The sequence below is a fragment of the Mytilus trossulus genome, chromosome 4 (genome assembly GCF_036588685.1).
Source record: "Mytilus trossulus isolate FHL-02 chromosome 4, PNRI_Mtr1.1.1.hap1, whole genome shotgun sequence".
Taxonomy (NCBI): domain Eukaryota; kingdom Metazoa; phylum Mollusca; class Bivalvia; order Mytilida; family Mytilidae; genus Mytilus; species Mytilus trossulus.
Window position 1 is genome coordinate 52,345,404 of NC_086376.1, and position 24,025 is coordinate 52,369,428.

General features: G+C 32.8%; 1 protein-coding gene across 1 annotated transcript in view; it reads left to right on the forward strand.

Annotated features, from left to right (window-relative positions):
* Positions 1-22,748: 22,748 nt before the first annotated feature.
* Positions 22,749-24,025, forward strand: part of LOC134715500 (uncharacterized) — a 60,498-nt gene continuing 59,221 nt past the window's right edge. Inside the window, exon 1 of the mRNA XM_063577704.1 lies at positions 22,749-22,815. Coding sequence (XP_063433774.1) covers positions 22,814-22,815 — 2 coding nt within the window. The 5' untranslated portion in view covers positions 22,749-22,813. The remainder of the gene's footprint in view (positions 22,816-24,025) is intronic.

Below are 24,025 nucleotides of genomic sequence, written 5' to 3' on the forward strand. Positions count from 1 at the left end.
ATGTTAATTGATTGTTTTAAATCTTTGTGTTATTCTGATATAAGATTGTAAGGACTCAAAAATGTCTTTGTTTTGCTGAAAGGAAAGGTCACCGTCACCAGCTAACAGAAGCTTAATGGATATAGCGTAACTTTCTAATTTTGAGAACAGTATTTCTCTTGCTTCGTTGTGAAAAGCGCACTCTAAAAAACAGTGTATACTATCCTCAACAGGGTAGGCTAGCCACAGTTGAATGCGGGACTTGGTTTAATATTAACACGATGTAAATCTGAATTTAAAGAACTGCACATATTTATCAAACGTGTATGAATGATATTAAGTTTTCTATCCCCACAACTAAAATAGGAAGGTGGCTGTATCAATTTGGACTTCATCTTTCGTTTAAAAATATTTATATATTTTTTGGCGTACGTATGTCGGAGGGAAGGCTATTCCTTTCAATAGTAATGGATGGGAAAAAGATTTTCTAGTTATGTCTAGTCTATAACCGGGTACTACATGATTATTACTGTTTCGCAAATCGTAGTTAAATACTTGACCAACAAGCGGGGGCATTAAACCACAGAGATTATCAGGGGCAGTCCTATTATGTAAAGAATATAACATATTGAGATTTCTGGATTTTCTTCTGTCCATAAGCAATTGCCAGCCAGTTTCAAAATATATAGCTTCCCGACTAGCAAACACGGGCAACCCAGTTACTAACCTCCCTGCTTCTAACTGAATATGTTCTAAATTGTCGGCTTCTTGTTGAGTACAAGGACTTATATAGATCTATATACGTCCCTGTTGAGTACAACCATCCCAGAACTCACATGCATATTCCATAACGGGTCTTATAAAGTTAAATATATACGAGCAAGATGATTTCTATTCAATACATTTTTCAATTTTTTAAAAACATTTAATCTTGTGCTTGCACACTTTGAAATATTTTTTATATGTGTATGCATTTTACCATTGGAATGAAAAGTAATCCCTAGGTGTTTATGACAGGAGACAAATTCTACTAATCGGTTTTGAAATTCTATTTCAATATCATCTGGGGAAGTATGGCAGGAGAATATCATAGCCTTTGTCTTATTAGAGTAAACATTAATAAGCCAATCTTTATACCATACTGAAATTTGTTCTAAATCGGTGATTAAGACAAACTCTATAGTGTAAGACAATAGACTACAAAATACTTGGTTTTGCTATTTACTATCTATTCCAAGTTTACTATCCATATATATATTACTAAAGAGAGTGAATTAAAAGAAAACGAAAGAATAACGGATATTGAAAAAAAGGGGGAGGGTAAAACAATTGTCCTATCCCAAAGTTCCGATGATAGTAATTTAAGAACCTTCTTACTATACAAATCCTTCATTCATGACAGTGATATATGCATTCTAAACTGTATACAGAAATCAGAGTTATCCAAGATATTGACTTCTAAATTAACTTTATGTTACCCCAGCTATTGACTCCATTTTGACATTATATATTGTGTAATGTTGGTGTTAAATGAGATATGTGTTTAAATTCTTCGTCGAATAACTGAAATCGGTGTGTCGATATCTACTGGTCCTCCACATGCCCCGGGCAAATCAAGCAGCGATAATCGGGCATTTCTTTGCTTCTGACCGAGAAGACTGACTTCAAAAGGACTGATTTGATGAATATTTAACTGTTAAGAACCTTCATCAGACCCCGAGTCTTACATGAAGATGGAAACTGATAGACTAAGGGACGACATCAAAAGTTCAATGAAGGATAAAAAAAAAATTAATTCATATAGTTTTTTCACCGACTCCCCTACCTCCCCCTTCTTAACTTAATTTGTGAAAAATTGATTGACCAATAACGATATATGTAAAAATCGATGTCAATTTATACAAAACTTGCAGCAATTTGAATTAAGTTTTTTTTTATCCTTCATTGCTTTTTTGATGTCGTCCCTAAAGTACTGATACATTGTATTAACGACTTTACTATGAGAAATATCATCATCTTCAGGATTTGAAATGATATTCTTGTAGACTTGTAGCCAGAATGGTATATACATAAGCAGACTGGTGAACGTGTAGAACATGAAGGCAAACTGTTAGAAACGTAACCTGGCGGGAAAACATGTAGATAGACTTGTAGACACGGAGACAGACTGACGGACACATAGAGACCGGTGAAAACGTAGTAAAAAATCATATGGACAGACTAGGGGTCTATAAGAGAGAGTTGTTTAAGTAAAAACAGACCAGTAAATGATTCTCGGGGGGGGGGGGGCACTTCCTATGTAATGACTGGTAGGGATGAGCCGCTGGAATAGGTCACTATTTCATGCTTCATGATATATGAAAAGGGCGAGAAATTCAGATTAAATATATCAATAGGTTGATATTATCACTTGCTGGATATATATTATAAGTATCTGAAACTAATCAAATGTTCGTACTTATTTTTGATGCGGTTAAACCACAGTCGTAAATGCATCAGCTATTTGTCAAACCAATTAAACTCTATTTCTTCAATGTGGTACTTCCACTGAGGTTAGATATAGATGCAATAAATCCAATCATTTTAACATTTCCAACTTATTAACATTGAAAGGTTTGCTTACATGAAACATTTAAAGAAATTCCATAGCATAGTGTCAGCATCCTTCAAAAGGGAACGACAAATCAGTTTTTAATTAATGTAAACTCAGTAAAAGTGATACTATCTGAAGTGTTACTACATTTATTCTGATAAAACATTATAAATTGTCTTTTCAAATTGAAATTTCTTCATAATTGAAGTTATAAAAGGGGCAAATAGCACTGGCAAATAGAGGAGTGAAGAATTTATTGGAAAAGCAAGGTGTTATTATTGCGACTGCGTTGCTTCTAAACAAAGACGTACAATGAGCGGGACTTCAAAACTTTTGTAAACTCTAATGTACAAAAAGATGAAAAATATCCAAATATATCTTTAGGTCTGTTTTTTGTTCATTAATATATGACAAGGTATATATTTTTGATAAACAAAATATATGAAAAGGGTGGGGTACTTTATGTCTCAGCTGCTCACCCCTACCCAAAAAAGTTTGAAGTGCCCCCCCCCCCCCCCCCCGAGAAATGATTGAAAAACTGGTGAACATGTAAACAGACATTTGTCAGCCTAAAAATCTGATTCCGTAACTCTATTGGGTTTAATTTTCAGACTTATATGAATTTGAAATCTATATTCTTTGGAGATGCATTATGTTGTGGGGCAAGCTAGGATAACAGTTATCAAAGCCCTCCTTTTTTCAAATAATTTGCCAGAAGAAGGATTGAATAGGGGAATTATTCATTCCATTTGCACAACATAAACAAAGCATACCCCTTTCTATTTATCTTCATTTTGTCGGAATATGAATGTTCTATGATCTTTTGATTTTAGTATAAATGGACACTTGTTTACTTGGTTGTGCTATGATGGATTTAGTAATACCATATTTTGTTTTCAGTATAAGAAATAAAATGAAAATAATGGATTATGTAAGGTTCTCTCATTAAAATATTCAACATAATAATTCTTTATTTGCAAAACAAACAAAGACAATTTTGATTACGGCAAATACAAAACAAACATAATGAAAACTTGTAAACTTGGATTAAGTGTATTATTTCCAAAATCAATTCAACATCATGCATGTTAGCTCATCGGGTCATCTTTGACTTTACCAATTATAATTGCACACCACATTTTACACTAGTTTAACAAATAATTCATACTTTTTATACTGATTCATGCAGAAGCGTTGCCAATGTGCACAACATGTGGTTTATTCATTATAAAAGTTGTAGGTCACTGGGTCATTATCAAACACTACAGCAAATTAAATAATACTAGTATATAAATTTGTCTTTGGAATACAAGTCTATATACTATACTGAGTCAAATAAGTTCAGCAGCGCATATTTTAATCAAACATTTCAACAAATAAACAACACCTATTGTCTGTGTGTGTGTTAGAAGTATACAAGTGATCTAATTATTATACAGGAAAGAAAGTGAACCATATTTTGTGATTTTCTTTACTTGAAAATGGAAAAACTTGACAGAAATTAAGATAAATTTGACTTAAATGTATCCGTTGCTTAACTTTTTTGTTAAGCAGTATATTTAGAATTTGTTAATAGTATACTAGTATAATGATACGTAGGTAAATATTTGTCTTTGAAAAATATTATCATTTTTAATTTTGATGAGAACACTTATTGTGGTCATGAAGATAGCGTTGAAACTTTGATTAAAAAATGTTTGCGCTTTGCCCTTTTTGAAGTTAAATGGTCAGTTTCATTTTACCTTATTAACACTTTTTTTACTTCAGTATCACTGATGAGTCTTTTGTAGACGACTTAACGGTCTGTCGTAAATGTAAAATTTCAATCCTGGTATTTATGAAGAGTTTATTTGCCCCATTTGCAAATATAACAAGTTAACAACTATATATATTATCTTTCTATTAAATATACCAACGGAGCTATACATGTACACTAGCTGTTGGCGCTTTTAATCTTGGTGTTATTTAACATTTGCAGCCATTGAAAATAAATTGTAAAAATGATTCTTAAAAGTTCAGCTTCGTTTTTAGAATGAATGGCAATATATATATACAACTCGTCTAAACATCAACCCAACAATGTTAGATCTGTAAATTTGCTTTCGCAAACTTTTGGTTCTTCCCTCGCCGGGATTCGAACCCATGCTACTGTGATATGTTGACACCAAATCGCCTGCACAACAGCCGTCCCGCTAGACTACACGACCACCTGGGCTCTAAAAAAAAGAGGTTTCGCTGGCCATGTGTTACCTTTCCACGTCAGTGTTAATCTAGCGGCGTACTACAGTACATGATATATAAGGCTGTTATATGAAGATGTTATTGTTACAGATCAGCTAAATTATCTATAGTAAAGGATCCTACAAATTAATGTAAGATACAGTCACAGAAAATAATTATATTCATAAGTACGTCTGAGTCAGTGACATATATATTTTAATACAAAAGGGTATACATGGCACTCACACCACATCTTCCTATATCTATGTACATATATTCTGGTCTGGTGTGTACACTGAATGAAAAGGAAACGGTTCGTGAAGTCTCATGCAGCGGCTTTCCCAAACATAAAAAAAAAGAACTGAAGTGTTTCAAATCGTTGATTGACGATTCAGGTATTTTGAATTTTAAACGGAAGAGTTAGTCTTGACAATTAGTCAGTTAAAAACTTAGAATAGAATATCGAACAAGACAAACAGTGGCGAATCCAGAAATTTTCAGGTAAGGGGGGGGGGTGTGACTAACCTAAAGTTTGGGATCTCTCCAGTCATGCTTCAGTGATTCCCTATATACTATATAATCAATAAAAAAAATCCCACGAAAGGGGAACCCCTCCTACCCCCCCCCCCCCCCCCCACCCCCACTGGATTCGCCTATGACAAAGTCAACTATAATCAGCGCCGGGTAAAAACTACGACGAAAATAAAATAGGAAAACGAGAGTAACTTATCATGTTACAAGTTCTGCTGAAATCTGGAATTCATAATTGGGAATGGAAGTGGGGAATATGTAACAGAGACAACGAGACAATAACCGAAGGCATCTAATGGGTCTTCAACGCGACGAGAATTCCACGCAAAATACGGAAATAACAGAAAATGTTGTATAATTGCCGATCTGACACATGTATTGTAACTATCCATGCTCCCGTCGAATAAATCGGAAAGCTCGAAGTACAACCTTCGACAATAAACCAACACATGCGAAGTGTACTAATATACTAGTCAACAAAAGAAACGATACACTATATATACGTAATAATTTATAAAATGTAACGATGTGACAAAATGTGAAACAATAGCATAGAGTATGTGAAAACGAGAACAAAAAAAAACGAATTTGACAGAAAGCAGCCACAGAATTCATGGTTATAAAACTGAAGAGAACTGTTTAAGCAAATTGAGCACTATGAGGTTTTGATTTTTATGACCCCACTTTCATCCTAGGGTATATTAATTTATCGCTTACATGTTCGTTCGTCTACCCGTTCGTCTGTTAGTCCAGCTATAGATTGGTTTGTCTGACTATCACCTCGTCCAGTTTTTGAGTTGCAACATAAACATTTTAAGTCAAATATCCTCAAAATGCAAGGTAGTTGGATACATTTTATTATAAAATGCAAAGTGAGAGATCATGGTTTGTCCTGCTTCCTCTTCCGAGATTTGTTGAACTACAGTTTTAATATTTCAGAGCTCGAGGTTGCCTGAACACACAATTGAGATGTCCATGCATGCATGTATACCTCGGCATTTTTATTTTTGTCAAATATTCTTAAATGCCAGGAAGACCGAGTTGAACCTTACAAATTATGTATATTACAAGCATCTAGAGCTTCTCCTACATTTTTTAAGCAACGACCTTGATATCTTGTAGGATGAAGAGGCGGATCAAGGGAATCCGGTGGCAGGTGGCCTGCTACCCCTTTTGGGGATTTTTGTTGTTGTTTATATAAAGAGAAGCACCGAAACATAACTGGAACAAGCCCCTTTCTCGGAAGTCACTGAGCCCCACTTATAAAATTGAGAATGGAAATGGGGAATGTGTCACAGAGACAACAACCCAACCATAGAAAAAAAACATGCAGCAGAAGGTCACCCACAGGTCTTCAATGTAGCGAGAAATTCCCGCACCCGGAGGCGTCCTTCAGCTGGACCCTAAACAAATATATACTAGTTCAGTGATAATGAACGCCATACTAATTTCCAAATTGTACACAAGAAACTAAAGTTAAAATAATACAAGACTAACAAAGGCCAGAGGCTCCTGACTTGAGACAGGCGCAAAATTGCGGCGGGGTTAAACATGTTTGTGATATATGAATATTTCTAGTTCCGCAACTGGGATGTGCAAGTCCATATTTAGTCTTAGATAATTAGTTGTTACTGGCCGTTTGAACTAGTTGTTAGTATTAACTGCGAGTACTATTAGATCTGCACTTAGTATCCTTTTGTTGTTCGATCTTTCTTTTGCGCCGATTGTGTTCATGTAAATTTCTTGTGGATGTTATTTTTTTTTTATTATTAGTATCAACCTCTTCTGCTCGCCATTTATATGCATGTTTTAAATTGTTCTTCCCTGCAAATAGGCTGTTATGGTTTTTATCTGGTGCAGAAATAACTGGTGTGTGTGGCGGGGGGGGGGGGGGGGGGTCAGTCTAATGGGCTTAGCACAGAGTATAGAGAAAACTCAAGTGGAATTGGTTAATGGTTATCGCAGTTTTTTGGTGACCATTCCTTCCCCCATGAAATCGAGGAGTGCTTCGCGTTTGACATTATGTCTGACGCTCGAATCCGTCTGATGACAATTTATATATGTTAATTTTTTATTTTTATTTTAAATTGACAAAATTCGTTCTTATTTTGTACAGCTATACCACTATCCCAGGTTAGGGCGAGAGTTGAGATCCCGCTAACATGTTTAACCCCGAAACATTATGTATGTATGTGCCTGTCCCAAGTCAGGAGTCTGAAATTCAGTGGTTGTTGTTTGTTTATGTGTTACATATTTGTTTTTCGTTCATTTTTGAACACAAATTAAGCCGTTAGTTTTCTCGTTTGAATTGTTTTACATTGTCAGATAGGGACCTTTTATAGCTGATTATGCTCATTGTTAAAGGCCGTACGGTGACCCATAGTTGTTAATTTCTGTATAATTTTTGTCTTTTGTGGAGAGTTGTTTCATTGGCAACCATACCACATCTTTTTTTTTTTATAATCCTGCTCGGAAGCCCACTTTCACTCCCCTCCCCCGTGAGTATGTTACAACAGTTATATACATGTTATGATTGACAATTCATAACTTCTGTACTACAGAAGAGATTGATAATGATCAAAATGAACCTGTAATTTACAAGTACACAAACAGCGCAATGATACACAAATTCGGCGAAAATGTAATAAAAAAAATCGGTGCAAAAGAAATGCAGATCTGATCGATGCAAATAATCAGTAATCACTGATAGCGTTTAATTGGAATTTGCAATTTGCATACACCAGTTTATTTAAAAATAAAGATAATTTTTCTTCTGATACCCCCCCTTTTTTTCTCGTTTATATGTTGTATCGAAAAGAAAGGATCTGATTCAGAATATACATGTATTTTTATCTCTGATCATGTTTCATTGAATGCAGCTGTGTACCTAGTTGCATGGGGTTGATATAAATGAGTTTTGACATGTTAATTTGAAGTTATGTAGTAACTGATATCATAAGTTGCCTTATCAGTTTGTTCAGACTGGAGAGTTGTTAATGTACACAACTTGTGTTTTTAAATTATAACATTTCTATAGCAAGGTCAACATTTAAAAATTGAATGATTACCTTTGAAAGATAAAAGTTTAGTCGTATTAAGAATAGCCTGCTACAATAAAGACAATCGAAAAGCATATTTAACTGTAGTTTTTGGGAGAGGAGTCGTCAAAATTATAAAAGAGGATCAGAGGCGGATTTAGAAGGGGGACCAGGGAGCCCCCCGGGTTTCTGGGAAAAAAATGGTTGATTATCACTGTAGCATGACCAGGGCAGACCCCTCTTAGGCAGTCAGTGGGCCCCACTTATAACATTTCTTGATCCGCTAGTTAAATTCCCTATTCTTATAATGGAACTTATTAATCCATTAATCCCTATGGGGAAAGGATATGTATAGGAATAGCTTGAATAAGTCTTTCAAGCTTCATTAATATATGAAAAGGGTGGGAAATTTAAAACGGTCAGGGTTATTTCTAATTAAGTGTCTGATGCTAGTATTTATTGTGTTGCGGTTAAAACCACATTTGTAAATGTGTCAGATGTTTCCGGCATTATTATGAAATTTGCACCCCTTTGACATCTAAAATAGACTGTAGGAATTTGCAATTGTCGATAAGCTTTGTTTTAAGAGGGAGTGGTAATGTAGCGCATATCAGATCATTTAAATAGGTGTAGGTCTTCATTTTGTTATTTAAATATCTGGAAATATAAATGGGTATAAATCATGTTTAAGAAAGAATATTTGAAAAGGGACAGGTCATAGGCGGATCCGTTTGGGGGGTCTTGGGATTCCTTGAAAATAAATAAATTGGAATTTTCTTTCAAATAACAGCAGGCAGATCGACAGAATTTGATCGAAACTGTACTTGTATTTTTTGTCTATCTGATGAGTTAAGCCTTTTTCAACTCCATTTTATAGTTCGATCTTATGTTGTACTGGTATACCACTGTCCCAGGTTAGGGGGAGGGTTGGGATCCCGCTAACATGTTTAACCCCGCCTCATTATTTATGTATGTGCCTGACCCAAGTCAGGAGCCTGTTATTCAGTGGTTGTCGTTTGTTAATGTGTTACTTATTTGTTCGTTCATTTTTTTTTTTACATAAATAGGGCCGTTAGGTTTATCATTTGAATTGTTTTACAATTGTCTTATCGGGGCCTATTATAGCTGACTATGCGGTATGGGCATTGTTGAAGGCCGTGCGGTGACCTATAGTTGTTAATGTTTGTGTCATTTGGTCTTTTGTGGATAGTGTCTCATTGGCAATCATACCACATCTTCCTTTTTACATGTATCTATATACATGCATGTTGCTGTACGGCTTCGTTATCGATCCGTAGCATACCATAACATAACATCTTAGGTATATGCATAATTGTGTAAATCATGTTTGCATTTTAATAGCCCGTCTTGGTATTATGTTTTGCAAAAAACATTATCATTATAAATATTTCTTTTACCTTTGTGGTTAATTCAAACTACTAATTTGGGTTTCTTGGGTCGCTAATTTGGGCTTACATTTTATTTAAAAATTGCCAATTTGACTGCCAAAAAAGTTCTAAACATATAGTCCAGGCAGGTTTCACATAAAAGAGAGCCCATCATCAAATTTTTTGTCGATATGGAGGTCAAGCATCGAGTTAGAAAAGAGAAGTTAAATGTTTAAGTATCGAGTTAGCAAAGTAAGGTTCACATTGTCGATCAGACTCAATCAACACAGATCGATAAGGCAACCAGAAGACGGATTTGACTCGTTTAACGAAAATGTTCGGATGTCTATCTTGCTTGGCACTGATTCAACTTTCGATGCGATAACTTTTGAAAGTCAATAAAATTCGAATAGGGATCAAGAAGAAGAATCCATGCGCTAGATATTCGTCGGGAAATGTTATTATATATATAGAGAGATCAAGATAGGTCATCATACAAATATTTTAGGTAAACGGACAGAAAGTCACAGAACAAAAATCTAGACTCAATCGTTTCGTGTTCAGTAATTGTCCGGACTCAGAAGAGTGAATTATTGCCGAATGTCGTATTAATTACGGGACTGCTTTGGAACGGGTTCGCCAAAGACGGTTCGTATTCGGGATGCAATCTTGACTCAATTCGCAAAAAAAAACCCCACCAATGACAAATTTATCCAGATCATGCTCGTTCCACAGGACACCGTCCAGAAAACACAAAACATTGTTCCGATTTTGATCCGATACTGTAACTGTTACAGCAGAATCTGTCACGACATAATCACGATTGAAATCCTACTAGACAACATCGAGTTTGCCCAATTGCTACTTAAAGTCACCTCACTTGGACCTCTCTAAGCCGTAGGAATATGTTACGAATGTATACTACAGCGATCGGGCAATAATAGGACATTCCAGGACATTGCGGATAGTAGGCGACTTTTTTTACCTTTCGTGTCCTAACGGTGTCTGGTCTCAAACGGGAGCAATGTTCAGCTGTGTGAATCCCGCATTACGGGCAACACAAAATTACCAGGAGTCCGGTTGTGTCCGTGTATATGTCCGGCCACCCAGTTTAAAAGCCCTCTCATATGTTTAATTCTTTCCAAATGTTTATCAAACTTACATGTATATCAGAGATACATCATCAGCAAAGGTTCGTACGAGGATGTCGGTGCCATATAGTTTTACCCTTGTCCGTAATTCCGTAATTCCGTAATTCCGCAACAAACCATTTAACGGATTTTTTTTTCTAAACGTCTTCAGACATTTGACTGCTTTTTGTATATATAGGTGAGTAAACCATGATGAGATACAGATCGAGTTTAAGTTTGGTTCCGCTCTACTAATTGTTACCGAAATTACGGTCTTTGGACTTCGATATTTGTTGAAAAGCACAATTATACATACCTTTTTTGTAGTGTTGTCAACGGTTAACCGGTTAATCGGTCGATCGACCGAATACCGAATACCAAAAACGCTAGCTTAACCGGTTAACCGGACTTTTTTCGATTTCGATGGATTTAATATAAATTTGTGTTGAAAATTAAATCAGTAATTAGTTATGTTTATTTAAAAATTGTCGTCGTGGTAATTAGTTTGACAGATCAATAATTGTCCAGTATATTTATTGATTGATATTGTTAATCCTAAAAACATAGAATTAATTAGAGTTCGGGGCAGGATCTTTCAGAAACATAATTAGTAAACGTGTTTGTGTAACAGTAACATTTAATCAGCAATGAGATTTTATTTTACCATGATTGTCTACCAATTACTTCATTATTTCGTTTTCGATCTTACATTGTGTAAACCTCACATTTAAATGTGCAACCTCCGTAGTGAAAGGGTTAGTCTTACTTTAAATTAAAAAAATGTGAAATGTAAACCAATGTATACGTGAAAGTACGAATAACATGCTTAAAGAAAAAAGCAAACACAGTGAAGAAACAGGTTGTACAGCATGCACAATGACCTATTGTTGTTAATTTCTGTGTCATTTTGGTCTCTTGTGAGAAATTGTCTCATTGGCAATCATACCACATCTTCTTGTTTTATAATTAATCATTTCAAATTGAAACACACCCCATTATTTTCGGAGACAACAAGAGAAATGAAAGAATAACCGGTTTCAGACAAATGATATATATTCAATTCTACGAGATTAAGATTTTTTTTGTATTTTTTAATCTGAAGTTGTTAATAACGCCATAGACGATACGGTGTTTTTGATTATCAAAAGTCAAACTTCGCAAGGAATCCTCACAGACAAGCCTTATAATGCTAAAGGAAAAACTTCAATTCTAAAAGCGTATTTATGACTTGGATGAAAGGTTGTCAAATTGACACTCATACCATATCTTATATCTATTTGTAGGGTTCTTTTGATAAGGCTTTCAAACATCAACTTAAATTACCGGTTAACCGGGTAATCGGTCGAACAATTATCCAAGTAACCGGTTAGGCAAAAGTGTAAGATTTGACAACACTACTTTTTTGTAAACGCTTTCAGATATTGGGCTGATTTTTGGTATGCGAGCTCGAGTTACCCATGATGATCAAGAATAAGTTTTGTTCAATTCGGCTAATTTTTGCTTAGTTTAATTTCGGGCTTAGGAATTTGATAATTTTTTGAAAATCTCACTTATACCGACTTTTTTTCTAAATGCTTTCAATGCTTTATTGGGCTGATTCTTGGTATGTAAGTTAACCACAATGAGTTACAGATCCTGTTTAAGTTGTTTTGCTCCGCTTATATTTGCCAAAATGAAGGTTTTACAACTTTGGAAATTGTTAGAAATCAGTTATACAGACTTTTTTTCTATATGTCTCTAAATTTTGAGCTGATTTTTTTATATGTAGGACTACTATGTCTACTATTATGTTTGTGTCTGTTCCAGACCATATGAGTATTTGGACCATACGCGTATGGTCATGACCATATGGGAATATACGCATATGGTCCGACCATACGCGTATGGTCCAACCGTACGTTTATGGTCGGGGTACATGTAATTAACAATCTGTTGCAGATTACTTTAAATACTTCATATGGTATGACCGTTCTTTAAAAAGACGCTATCATATAGTTAATCGGTCCGTGTAACACTTATCAATTCAAAGTTTTAAAAAGTTTTGAAATTTTAGATTTTTGGAATTTTGATTAAAGTTTTAAAATATCAAAATTTCAAATTGTGTTAAAGTTTTGAAATTTTGAAATTTTAACCAAATTATTAAAATATCAAAATTCTAAATATCGTTTATAAATTTGATATTTTAGAAACTTGATCAAACTTTTAAAATACTAATAGTTATCAAAAGTACCAGGATTATAATTTTATACGCCAGACGCGCGTTTCGTCTACATAAGACTCATCAGTGACGCTCAGATCAAAATAGTTAAAAAGCCAAACAAATACAAAGTTGAAGAGCATTGAGGACCCAAAATTCCAAAAAGTTGTGCCAAATACGGCTAAGGTAATCTACTCCTGGGGTAAGAAAATCCTTAGTTTTTCGAATAATTCAAAGTATTGTAAACAGAAAATTTATAAAAATGACCATATAATTGATATTCATGTCAAGACCGAAGTGCTGACTACTGGGCTGGTGATACCCTCGGGGACGAAACGTGCAATTTTGATTATTTCACTTTTTGAAAGTTTAATTTTTAAATGTTTGCTTAAAATATCAAAAATATAAAGGGGCGACAAGAGGGGTACCTGTAATCAATGATGTAAACACGGCTCTGATAAGAACTATTCTTAGTTATAAATAAATATCATGACATACATCAAATCATTCTTAGTAACAAAATAAATAATGAAAAGAAGAAGTCGTTTTTTTTATGAAACATATTAGACATCACATGGGATAACAGTATCCTGAAATTTTAAGGTTGTGCATCTATCAAAAAAAAATAATAATTAAACCTCTTTAAACCGGAATCAACTACGTTGATTTAAATCTCTTATATAAGGTTTAGCGTTTGAGATAAATAATTAAAAGCTATTTTGTGTTCCCAGTGCCCAACATTTAGAAGTATCAGTGAAAAATGACCAACTCGCAGTAAACCATATAGTATTATTCGCCTTTTTGACGTTCCTAATGAAGGCAGATCCAGAAAAATCGCTTCGGTCGCATACAACTTAAAACGTTTTCCTTTCTTGTTTATCGATTGTATGATGATAATATATTGCCTTTTATGATTTATTTCAGTTCCAAGAAATGATACGGAAGGAATACTTAATATATAGCGTCGCAATGAAAGTTGTGCTAGGCGTGTTTCATCTGGCCCTTAGACAAAAAATTGTACTGGTTCAGTGAATATAGACGTAATACTAAACTCCGAAATATAACAATGAACTAAAATCAAAATCATACAAGACTTAGAAGGACACAGGCTCCTGGATTGGGACAGGCGAACAAATGCGGCGGGGTTTAACATGTTTCGTGAGATCACAACCCTCCTTCTATACCTCTAGCCAATAAGGAATGAAAAACACACAATAATACGAACAGTAAAACGCACTTTAATAGGAAATACAAGTCCTATGTCAAGATAGGAAACAAACTAAGAAACTAATGAACATGACAATGATAATAAAATAACAAAGGACTACAATATATATAAGGCTCGCAGTTACTATCATACGCCAGCTTCAGACCTCAACTAAACTAATTGTAAGGTTTTATATGTCTTCATTATGCACACTCTCTCCCTGTTGCATTTATTGCTAATTTGTTCCGGAACATTCATGAAATATTTTTCACTGGCAACAAAAAAAATCGATAATTTAAAATAGGTTGTTTACATACAAATTACGAAGAAACGTAAGATTCAACTTCCGAGGACAAAGTTTCCCTTATAGATGGATTTAAATATGTTTTAACTTCACATTGGTCAAACACCTCTTTAATTGTTTCGTTCTTATTTTTCTTGAATTTCAAATTTCAGTTTCAGCGTTCCGTCGGTGAATTCTTTACTTAAAAAATCAGCGTTTTACATTGTACTAGTTTTTCGAGAGCAACATTGGTGTACGGCAAAAAATGGAAAAAATCCATCATGCAGCTGACAGTTTGGCTTCTCTTTGCACGCCCCATTCTGACTGGATGTACATGTGTACTTTTAGTTTGCTCAAAGTCGATTGTCGTACGATAACTTAAAAATACTAAAATAACAAAATGCAAATACGGGACAATAATATCCTTTAATACAAATAAATCTATTCCTTTTGTTTACTATTATAAAACAGTGGTTGATTTAGAACCTATAATGGAGCTACGTGTATGATAACCAGTCCAAACGTTGTCTTTAAGGGAGCAACCATTTAACTTTAAAAGTGGGGTGAGGTTGTTTTGTCGAAGCACTAACAATTTTATTAAGTTTTTCATCGCTATTAATCAACTTGTCTGGTTCAAATTTAACACTAAAAGGCATGGATAATTTTTCTTTTGTCCTCTGCTGGCACATAATATTATATCATCAAATTAGGGATCAGAATATTTTAATGTACCATTATCGAAGCCCCTAGTGGTAGTATCAAGTGAAAAAACAGGGACTATCTAAATATTGGTTCCCCAGAAGATTACCATTTATCGCTGATAGAAACTTTTGAACACAATTTTCAACTTTCAAAACAGCGGTAACTATTACATAAATATGAATGCTCGTGAAAATAATGTTTATGGTATACGTTTATATATATATATGATATGAAAGGTTTCAACTTTTACAAAACCAGAGCTATACGTTGGATTTAAAAGTTTTTACTTTATTTGGCCTTTTCAATTTTATTTGACTTTATTTGCCTTTTTAACTTCATTTGGTTCGAGTGTCAATGATAAGTCTTTTGTAGACGAAACGCGCGTCTGGCGCAAAAACCGGCAAAATGTATATTCTGGTATCCATCTATGATGAGTTTTTGTAGATACCTTGTAACAGTATCTTGGTTCCAATTTGCTGATATTGGATCTTAGTACCGTCTTAATTTCAGCGTAAATAAGATTATATTAAAAACCTCCCACACTGTGGACTAGCACAACCTTAATTAGAACACCATGCATTCAGTATCTTAAAACCAGCAGGTAAAATGGTCAATATCAGAGCCGTACGTCTGGTTTTTAAATAGATTATCTTCTAAGAAATATTAATTTTGTCATCCAATTTTTCACCGCTTACAAATGTCCGTTTTATTTCATACATAAACTTTTAAGTATCAATATGTTTTTAATTCATATTGTTTCGTTTCGTTCCGCTTTTATTTCGTTTTGCTTTTTACAGGAATCCCTCTTATTGCCCCTTTTCTATTTTGATATTTTAAGCAAACATTTAAAAAATCAAACTTTCAAAAAGTGAAATAATCAAAATTGCGCGTTAGGTTTAGTATTTCAAAAGTTTGATCAAATTTCTAAACTATCAAATTTATAAACTATATTTAGAATTTTGATATTTTAATAATTTGGTTAAAATTTCAAAATTTCAAAACTTTAACACAATTTGAAATTTTGATATTTTAAAACTTTGATCAAAATTCCAAAAATCTAAAATTTCAAAACTTTTTAAAACTTTGAATTGATAAGTGTTACACGGACCTTAATCTTATCTTCATATTATAGTATAAAGATATATTATTACAGAAACCCATCTACCTTCAAATTAGTTCAATTACTATCTGTAAGAAATATTAATTAATTAAATAATCTGGGTAAATATCTGTACGAGAAATTCGTAACACTTGATTTTTGTTTTGTACCTTTATTACAAATGTAAATTGTATGCCTAACTCCGCTATATATTAATGCTGTATATGTTTATGTATGTATTTAATCCTATGAGCTGTATATTTGCTAACGGAATAAAGAATTATTATCAATGTGGAAGTAAATGTCACCCTCAAGCCTACATGCAAGAATGTAATTAGCGATGAAAACTTACTATGGCATAAATATTCTTTTTTACGTAGTATTTGAATTATAAAAAATAATACATTGTTTTTTAGATAAAGTTTTTGTATTATTGAAACTTTTATTGTGTGATTTACAAAAAAAATACCTGTATGGTCCAAATTCTCCTATGGTCCGGCCCGTTAATAACCAAACGAGTATTATACTCATACGTACGGTCGGACCATATGAGTATACGCATATGGTCATGACCATACGCGTATGGTCCAAATACTAATATGGTCCGGAACATGTCCACATGTGTCCATAATGTCCACATTGAAATTGCTGATTTTTCAACTTTTTTGAGACGGGTCCAATTGTGTCGCTTTGACACATCTAGTTTTTAAAATGTGTTAGGCTTCAGAAATAATAGTTTTATGGGAATGTTGCATTGTAAGCGCTCTTTTATACGCATGTACAAAATAATGACAGATATTTATAAAGCATAAATCAAAGATTGATATGAGCAATGTCTAGGACTAGTTCGAAAATATAAGTGAATGAACCTCTCTGAATTTGTACCACAAGTTTCCATACCATACAAGAAAGGTTGTGATTGACTTTTGTGATAAAGGTTCAATGTTGGAATTAGGGCAAAAAAGAGGGAGTGGAAACAAGTTTTTTTCTGGTATCCGGACAATAACTTGTGAATACTGAGTGTATTGACTATAATTTTATGAAATAGTACTACAAATATGCATACCACATTGGATTGACTCTGTTGGAATTATTGCTTAAACCGTTTAATTAGGAGTTAGGAGAAAAAAGGGGGTTTCCTTAAAATTGCTGAATTTATTGGTATATTGATATCTTTAACTTTAACCTAAATTTATAAAGTTACTTTACTAGAATGCATTCTCGAACCTACAACTGGGATATAAAGTGGATTGTTTGTCACGTGATCAGATAGGTACAATAGTAGATAAGGTGCACACAGATATATACAGATTATGTGACGTCATTGGAAATATATTGGTAGATCTATAAGGTCGATATATATATAAGTGCCTACATAATCAACCTTACTATGTTAGAGTAGATCTGATTCGTGACTTCCTCGGTTATAACTTCCTCCCCGCTGTATTTCTAACTTCTATGACAACACCGCCTTGCATTGCGCATATACTAGTATACGGAGTATACATTTTTTTAGATTTTTTTTTCTATTCTTAAGGAAATTTTGGGGGAGAGGGGGAGGGGCAAAAATGGCTCTTTCTTTTTTAAACGTTTAACCTGTGAATTTCATATACGGTAAGGAATAGGGCCATTGATTATTGGCTTCAGTAGACATCTGCAGTGGAGATAACTTCAAACCTTTCACCAAAACTGTCAGAAGCTGTCAGGAGAATTGTTCTAGGATATTATGTAGAACTGTCATCCTGACACGTTTTAGACAGTTCTATATTTAGCTAGAACAGTTCGAACCTATAATCACTGATTTAGATAGTTCTACCTAGAACTGCTCTTGATGTACAGTTCTATCATAGAACAGTTTTAAATAGTTCTATGACTAGAACAGTTCTACGATTAGAACTGATTTTGCTAGATTTGATTTAGTCAGTTCTGTCCATAGAACAATTTTAAGAACTCTTTGTCTTAAATATAAATAAGTCTAAAGAATAATATATTTAATTTAGACTGGTTTATATATATATATATATATAGGTTTGAACGTTTCAATTCTACCTGCTAGAACTGATTTGGTCAGTTCTATCTAGAACTGTCCTAGGACAGATTATTTTTACAGTTCTATCGGGAGATTAGAAGTGATCTTCACTGATTTTTTTCAAATCAGGTCGTCATAATGCACATTTTTTTTAAAATGTTAATCGTTTTTTAACTCATAGGAAATAAGAGAAAGAGGAAGGCACATATAACCTGCCCAAAACGTAAGATTGTGTTTACGATAAAAACAAATAGATAAAATGAATAATACATCCAATTTGAGGTCCTTATTGCGGTCTGCTTTTAAGTCTTTTCGTTTTCTTTAAATAAACAAATAAAATACAGAATTAGGAAAAAAAATATATAATTCTAGTTTTGAACATGTTCAAGTTCAATATTACTACAGTCATTTTAAATATGAATTATCTGTCACAGTGTTTCTGAAAAACTAGTTCGCGCCAATGTAATCACAAAATGCGCACAAATAAAATGCGCCCGCGTAACTTCCACTTACGGAAAAGCGAATTATGTTGTACAAACGGGTAACATTATTTGCGAAAGAGTCAGTAGCAAACTACGACAACTTGAAGTTGGAAAAAAGAAAAAATCCTGTTTACTTCGTGAATATTTTGAAATTTGCGCTAAAACAGCTCTTACTTTTTCTTATTGGGCCCTTTTATACTAGTATGCGGCACTTTTTTTCTAAGGATTATCCATCCATCCGTAAAACAGTGTTGAATATAAAAAAAAGAAGAAAGGGAATTTTTTTATAAAATTTTATCTTAATATTTACGCTTTTCAAATGTAATGGGAGATAACTTATTTTAAAAATAAATATTTTCTTCTGACACAGATAATGACTGATGACAAAATGAGTTACATCCCATTATAAATATTATTAAAAAAGTAATACGATCTTTAAGAAATATCTGACAAAGTGCACTGTATATTCGTATGTATACATATGATTATAATAACTATTATCGAATGGAAGAAGAATGTCAAAATGCAAAATATATTTAGTCTATAATAAGGGAGATAACCAAAACTGCTTGTTTCTAAAAATATCTTCTATTTGTGTTGATGAACTTCGATAAATACATGTTGTTTAAACTATTTATTTCTTAGTTATTCCTTATAAAACAATAAAAACAAACGATGAAATTTAGCCATTATTTATAGAGCTCTTGTTATTTGTTGTGTTTTGTATTTTCTGTTATTGAGAAAGATAGAAAGATAACCAGAATGTCCATGGAAATCTTACGAAGACATATACATGGTTGACAATCTCTTAAGATTTGGGGATTTTCAAAATTTGAATAATTATTTACGTAAGTTGTCGATATTTTTGCAATGAAAGATTTTTTTTTCTTTTTGGACAATTATAATAAGCCCGATTGTAACTTTTGTCGTTTTTGTTCTTACTAACTCTCCATTTTATTTTGTACAACATGTATTCATCTGACAGTATTGAAGCCTTAATTTGTTGACCCTTGCGAAAAAGAAGTAATCATTGAAATAAAACAAGATACTTAAACACGTTACGAAAACTGGCATTAAATTACAAATTTATCGAACGAAAGTTTATTAGTTTAAACTTGTTATTTACTCCAAATTAAATTTCGGTTAAATTGTCTTATATTAGTAGTTTGTTAAAAAATAAACGTATGTTTAAACGAAAACTTTAACGGCGATAAACTAGATTTAAACCTTTTAAATAACAAATTTAAACTGGTATTATTTTTCAAATAAATAACAAATTCAATAACCCATAAATCGAAATTAAACTTAAGAAAATACGAAATTTAACAAAATTATGAAACTTTAATAAACTACTAAAATAATTCTTCATAAATCAGACCTTAAATTCAAAACTAGAAATTTAATATATGAATAAATTTTGTAAACGTATCATTTCATGCAGTGCTACAAACTGGGAAAAAATTGTTTCCCTCAACACTCAAAGGGGTGTTATAATATCCCAAATGTGTTTCTGTCAATAAAATAATATCATAATGAATGATTTGTTTTAGAAATGAGGGATCATGTAATTTATTGTAGGATTTAGAAATTAAGCCCCCAACATTCCAAACACAAAAAGATAAATTAGATATTAGAATATGTTTGTGCTTATTCATTACTTCAATTTAAGGTAGATAGGGTGTCTTCCTCCATCTTGGATTTGAAAATACCAGAAAACAAGGTCAAGAACTTTAATAGAATCTGCAAATTTTTAGAGTAGAAGGTAATTCAGATCATGTGTAAGAACTTCTATTTCGATATAGAAAATGACATGTCTTATCATATTTATGGTTGTATTGTACAAAAAACAGAAAACATTTTTTGGATCAATTTTTTTCCAACTTTCCCACATAAGGAGAGGCAACTCAAATGCAAATTTTAAAGTACTTTTACTATAGAATGTGTTAGGAATTTACCTATTTTATAATGTAGCAAGAAAACGGGTCCGGTGAGCCCATTTTTTCTTTTTCTCAACTGAAAGCATACTATTAAAGCCATCTTCTCGTATCTCAAAATTCTATGGTATAGTTTATGCTTTATTGCAGAAAATTGGGTTTTCCATTCATAATCTAAACAAAATTGTCAATTTTGAACACCGTGTAGCGTGAAAATAAGCCCTGTGACCCATTCTTTTTATTATGATTTTTTGTAAAGCATTATATAAACTACATTTTGGCAAAGTATTAAAAAATTCTATGGATTATAATTTAGACAACCCATCTACCTAGCTTTATGTTAAGAAATAGTGTTGTTAATATGTGTACTAAAATATTCATGTAATTTGGGAGAAAAAAATAAAATAAACCTTGTGTAATTCACAAGATGTTATATCAAATACACACACACACACAGAAAAAAGTTAAAAGAATTCCCAAACAAATATGCTAAGTTCAAAACTAAATTCAAATAAAGTTATACAATACAACATTAATATAAATGTTTGTATATACTAAAAGTCTTGGCAGAAATTAACACAAAGTTCAAACTGATTCAATTTGAAAACGAGTTCATGGACCCCTTTTTTTCAAAACGTCAATTTGTTTATTTGATTATGTTACCCAAATTTTATAAAACTGTAAATAGAGGATTTTTTTTAATTTTGATAAAAATGCAGCAAAAAATTACGTTTTTTCCTCAATTCATGAACATTTGATAAATATGAGTTATTTCTGAATAAAAAGTGCATATTTTTTAAGGATACTTATAAAATACAGAAATTAACGATTATTTAACAAAAAACAATTTGTGTTTGTCTTTTATAACAAAAGAGTTCTTTCAAAAAAGAAATTACGGCCACAAATCTGAATTTTGTGCAAATATACAAAATTTCGACCTCATTTTATTCAAAAAGTAGCACATGAAGGTATATTTTATTACATATTTGATTTAATAAGGTAAAAAATAGCCTAGATATGCAAATTTTCATGAAAGTGTAAATACAAGATCAAAACTGTATCGTATGCCCTTAACTAATCATATTCCTAGTTATATCACAACAGCAATCAAAAACAATATATAGAGAATAATACATGGCATAATCCGTATCATATGTCGTATCATCCCGAGACATCAATATCAGCCCGAGGGCCTTTAGGCCCGAGGGATGATATTGGTCGAGGGTGATACGGCATGTGATACGGATTTTGCCATGTATTATACGCTTTATCATATATTTCTTAACAGAAGAGTATTATAGTATATGAACTGTTTTCTTATCCATAGCACTGGGTTACCTTCAGTTCTGCTTTTGTCTTGTTTCAAAGCTTTAAAATAACTGCTCAATTTTTTATACGAAGGACCTAGGTTACCTTACAATCTGTTGTTTTGAAAATATTTTGTTTATTAATGTATATATTTAAGTGTTTTGTATTTTTTATAGTTGCATTGAGAGTGCCAAAAAATATGTTGTAAAAACTTGATTTTCGTGACGTCACATACAATATGAAAACTTGATGTACGTGACGTTACATACCAAACAATGACGTCATTCCAAAAAAATACCTATTTTTAGAAAAAAAATTCTAAAGCAAAAAAAAAACCTAAAAAACTGACTTTAGTTAAAAAGAAAAAAAAAAAAAGGTATGCGATACGGGTTTTACCATGCGATACGGGTTTAGCCATGCGATACGGGGTATGCGATACAGGGTAGGTGATACAGACTGGAAAAAAGAACCTTTATTAGATATACAAAATAGCTGTATTTTGTACTAAATATATGATAAAAATTGCTATCTCAGACTTGCGTTGCTGGTGCCTAACGTTAAAAGTTTAAAGTTCCGGGTTGTGTTGGTATTATTATAGAAAGTTCTAGATTAGAGTTTTCGTTCTTGATTTTCTGAATAATAAGATTACCAGATGGCGACACTGTTTCCAAACAAAACCCTTCTTAAACTTTGATGTAGGTACATGGGTAGGAATGTTTTTCAAAAGGAAGTCATGTCACACTTACTGCATAAACAGCCCATTCATCGAATGAAATTTTTGTTTCATTCTTCAAAGCACGTGCCATCTACTAAATCCCAAACTTTACAAAGCTGTTTTCAGTAAACTGTTAACTGTTGACTTTTAACTGTGACCCTAACACTAACAGCAAAACTTCTTCCTATTGACTTGTTCAGTCTCCTGAGCTTTTGTTGTTACTATATTACGGGAGAGCAAAACTGCAGAAAAGGGATCGCCTCATGAATCTATTATACAATGTTACATTTGTAGCTCAAACTGTAAGAGCAACACAGTGACACTCTTAATCTTATACATGTAACATGTTTGGGAGCTTAGCTTAGATATATCCAACACCCCAAAATTCTGACAGTCCAATAGTCTGAAGGTTCCTATAATCTGATAATCCATTAATCTAACAGTCTGACTGTCCGACACTAAGCCCTTCTGCTTTGCTCAATCTTCTGCTGCAAATGATATGGATATCGTCCTATATAAAGCATATTATTAATACTACTGAAACGCAAGTAGTTTGTAACATGAGCTGTATAATTGGATAAAAAATTATATCCAATACCATTTGAACAAATTGTTCTTGATATTAATATAAGTTTTCATTCCTGTTTATTAATATCAGAGACATATATATATATGTCTCTGTTAATATCAAGGAATTGTATATATTTAAAAGGAATGGAAACGCAACAGACTTCAAAGAAAATATTATGATGCATCTCTTGCTTTGACCGGGTGTTAATTACACCCCATTGCTCTAACTGGCTCATAACTTATCTGGTAGAAGTTATCGAACGTGGTCATTTTATCTGACACTAGTTATCGCACTTGACAATGATATTTCAAGCTATGCTTCTGTTTCTGTAATAAAAAATAATGAACTAAAATCCTTCTGAGGGGCTTTCTGTTTCAATTTGCTTGGTGTAAAATAAATCATAATATTATTGGTTTTTTTTAGAAGATAATTCGAAATACATATGGACCATAATTTGGTATTCGGCCTTTGGTTTCTTTTGGTATCTTTTTTTATAAGTTCTAAAACTTTAACTTTTATTCTGTGGGTTGTGTTGGTGTTAGAATAGTATAAATGGATCAATTGAGTTTTTCAAGAAAAAATTAATACATTTTGATTCACCGTTTACGTGACAGGAAAC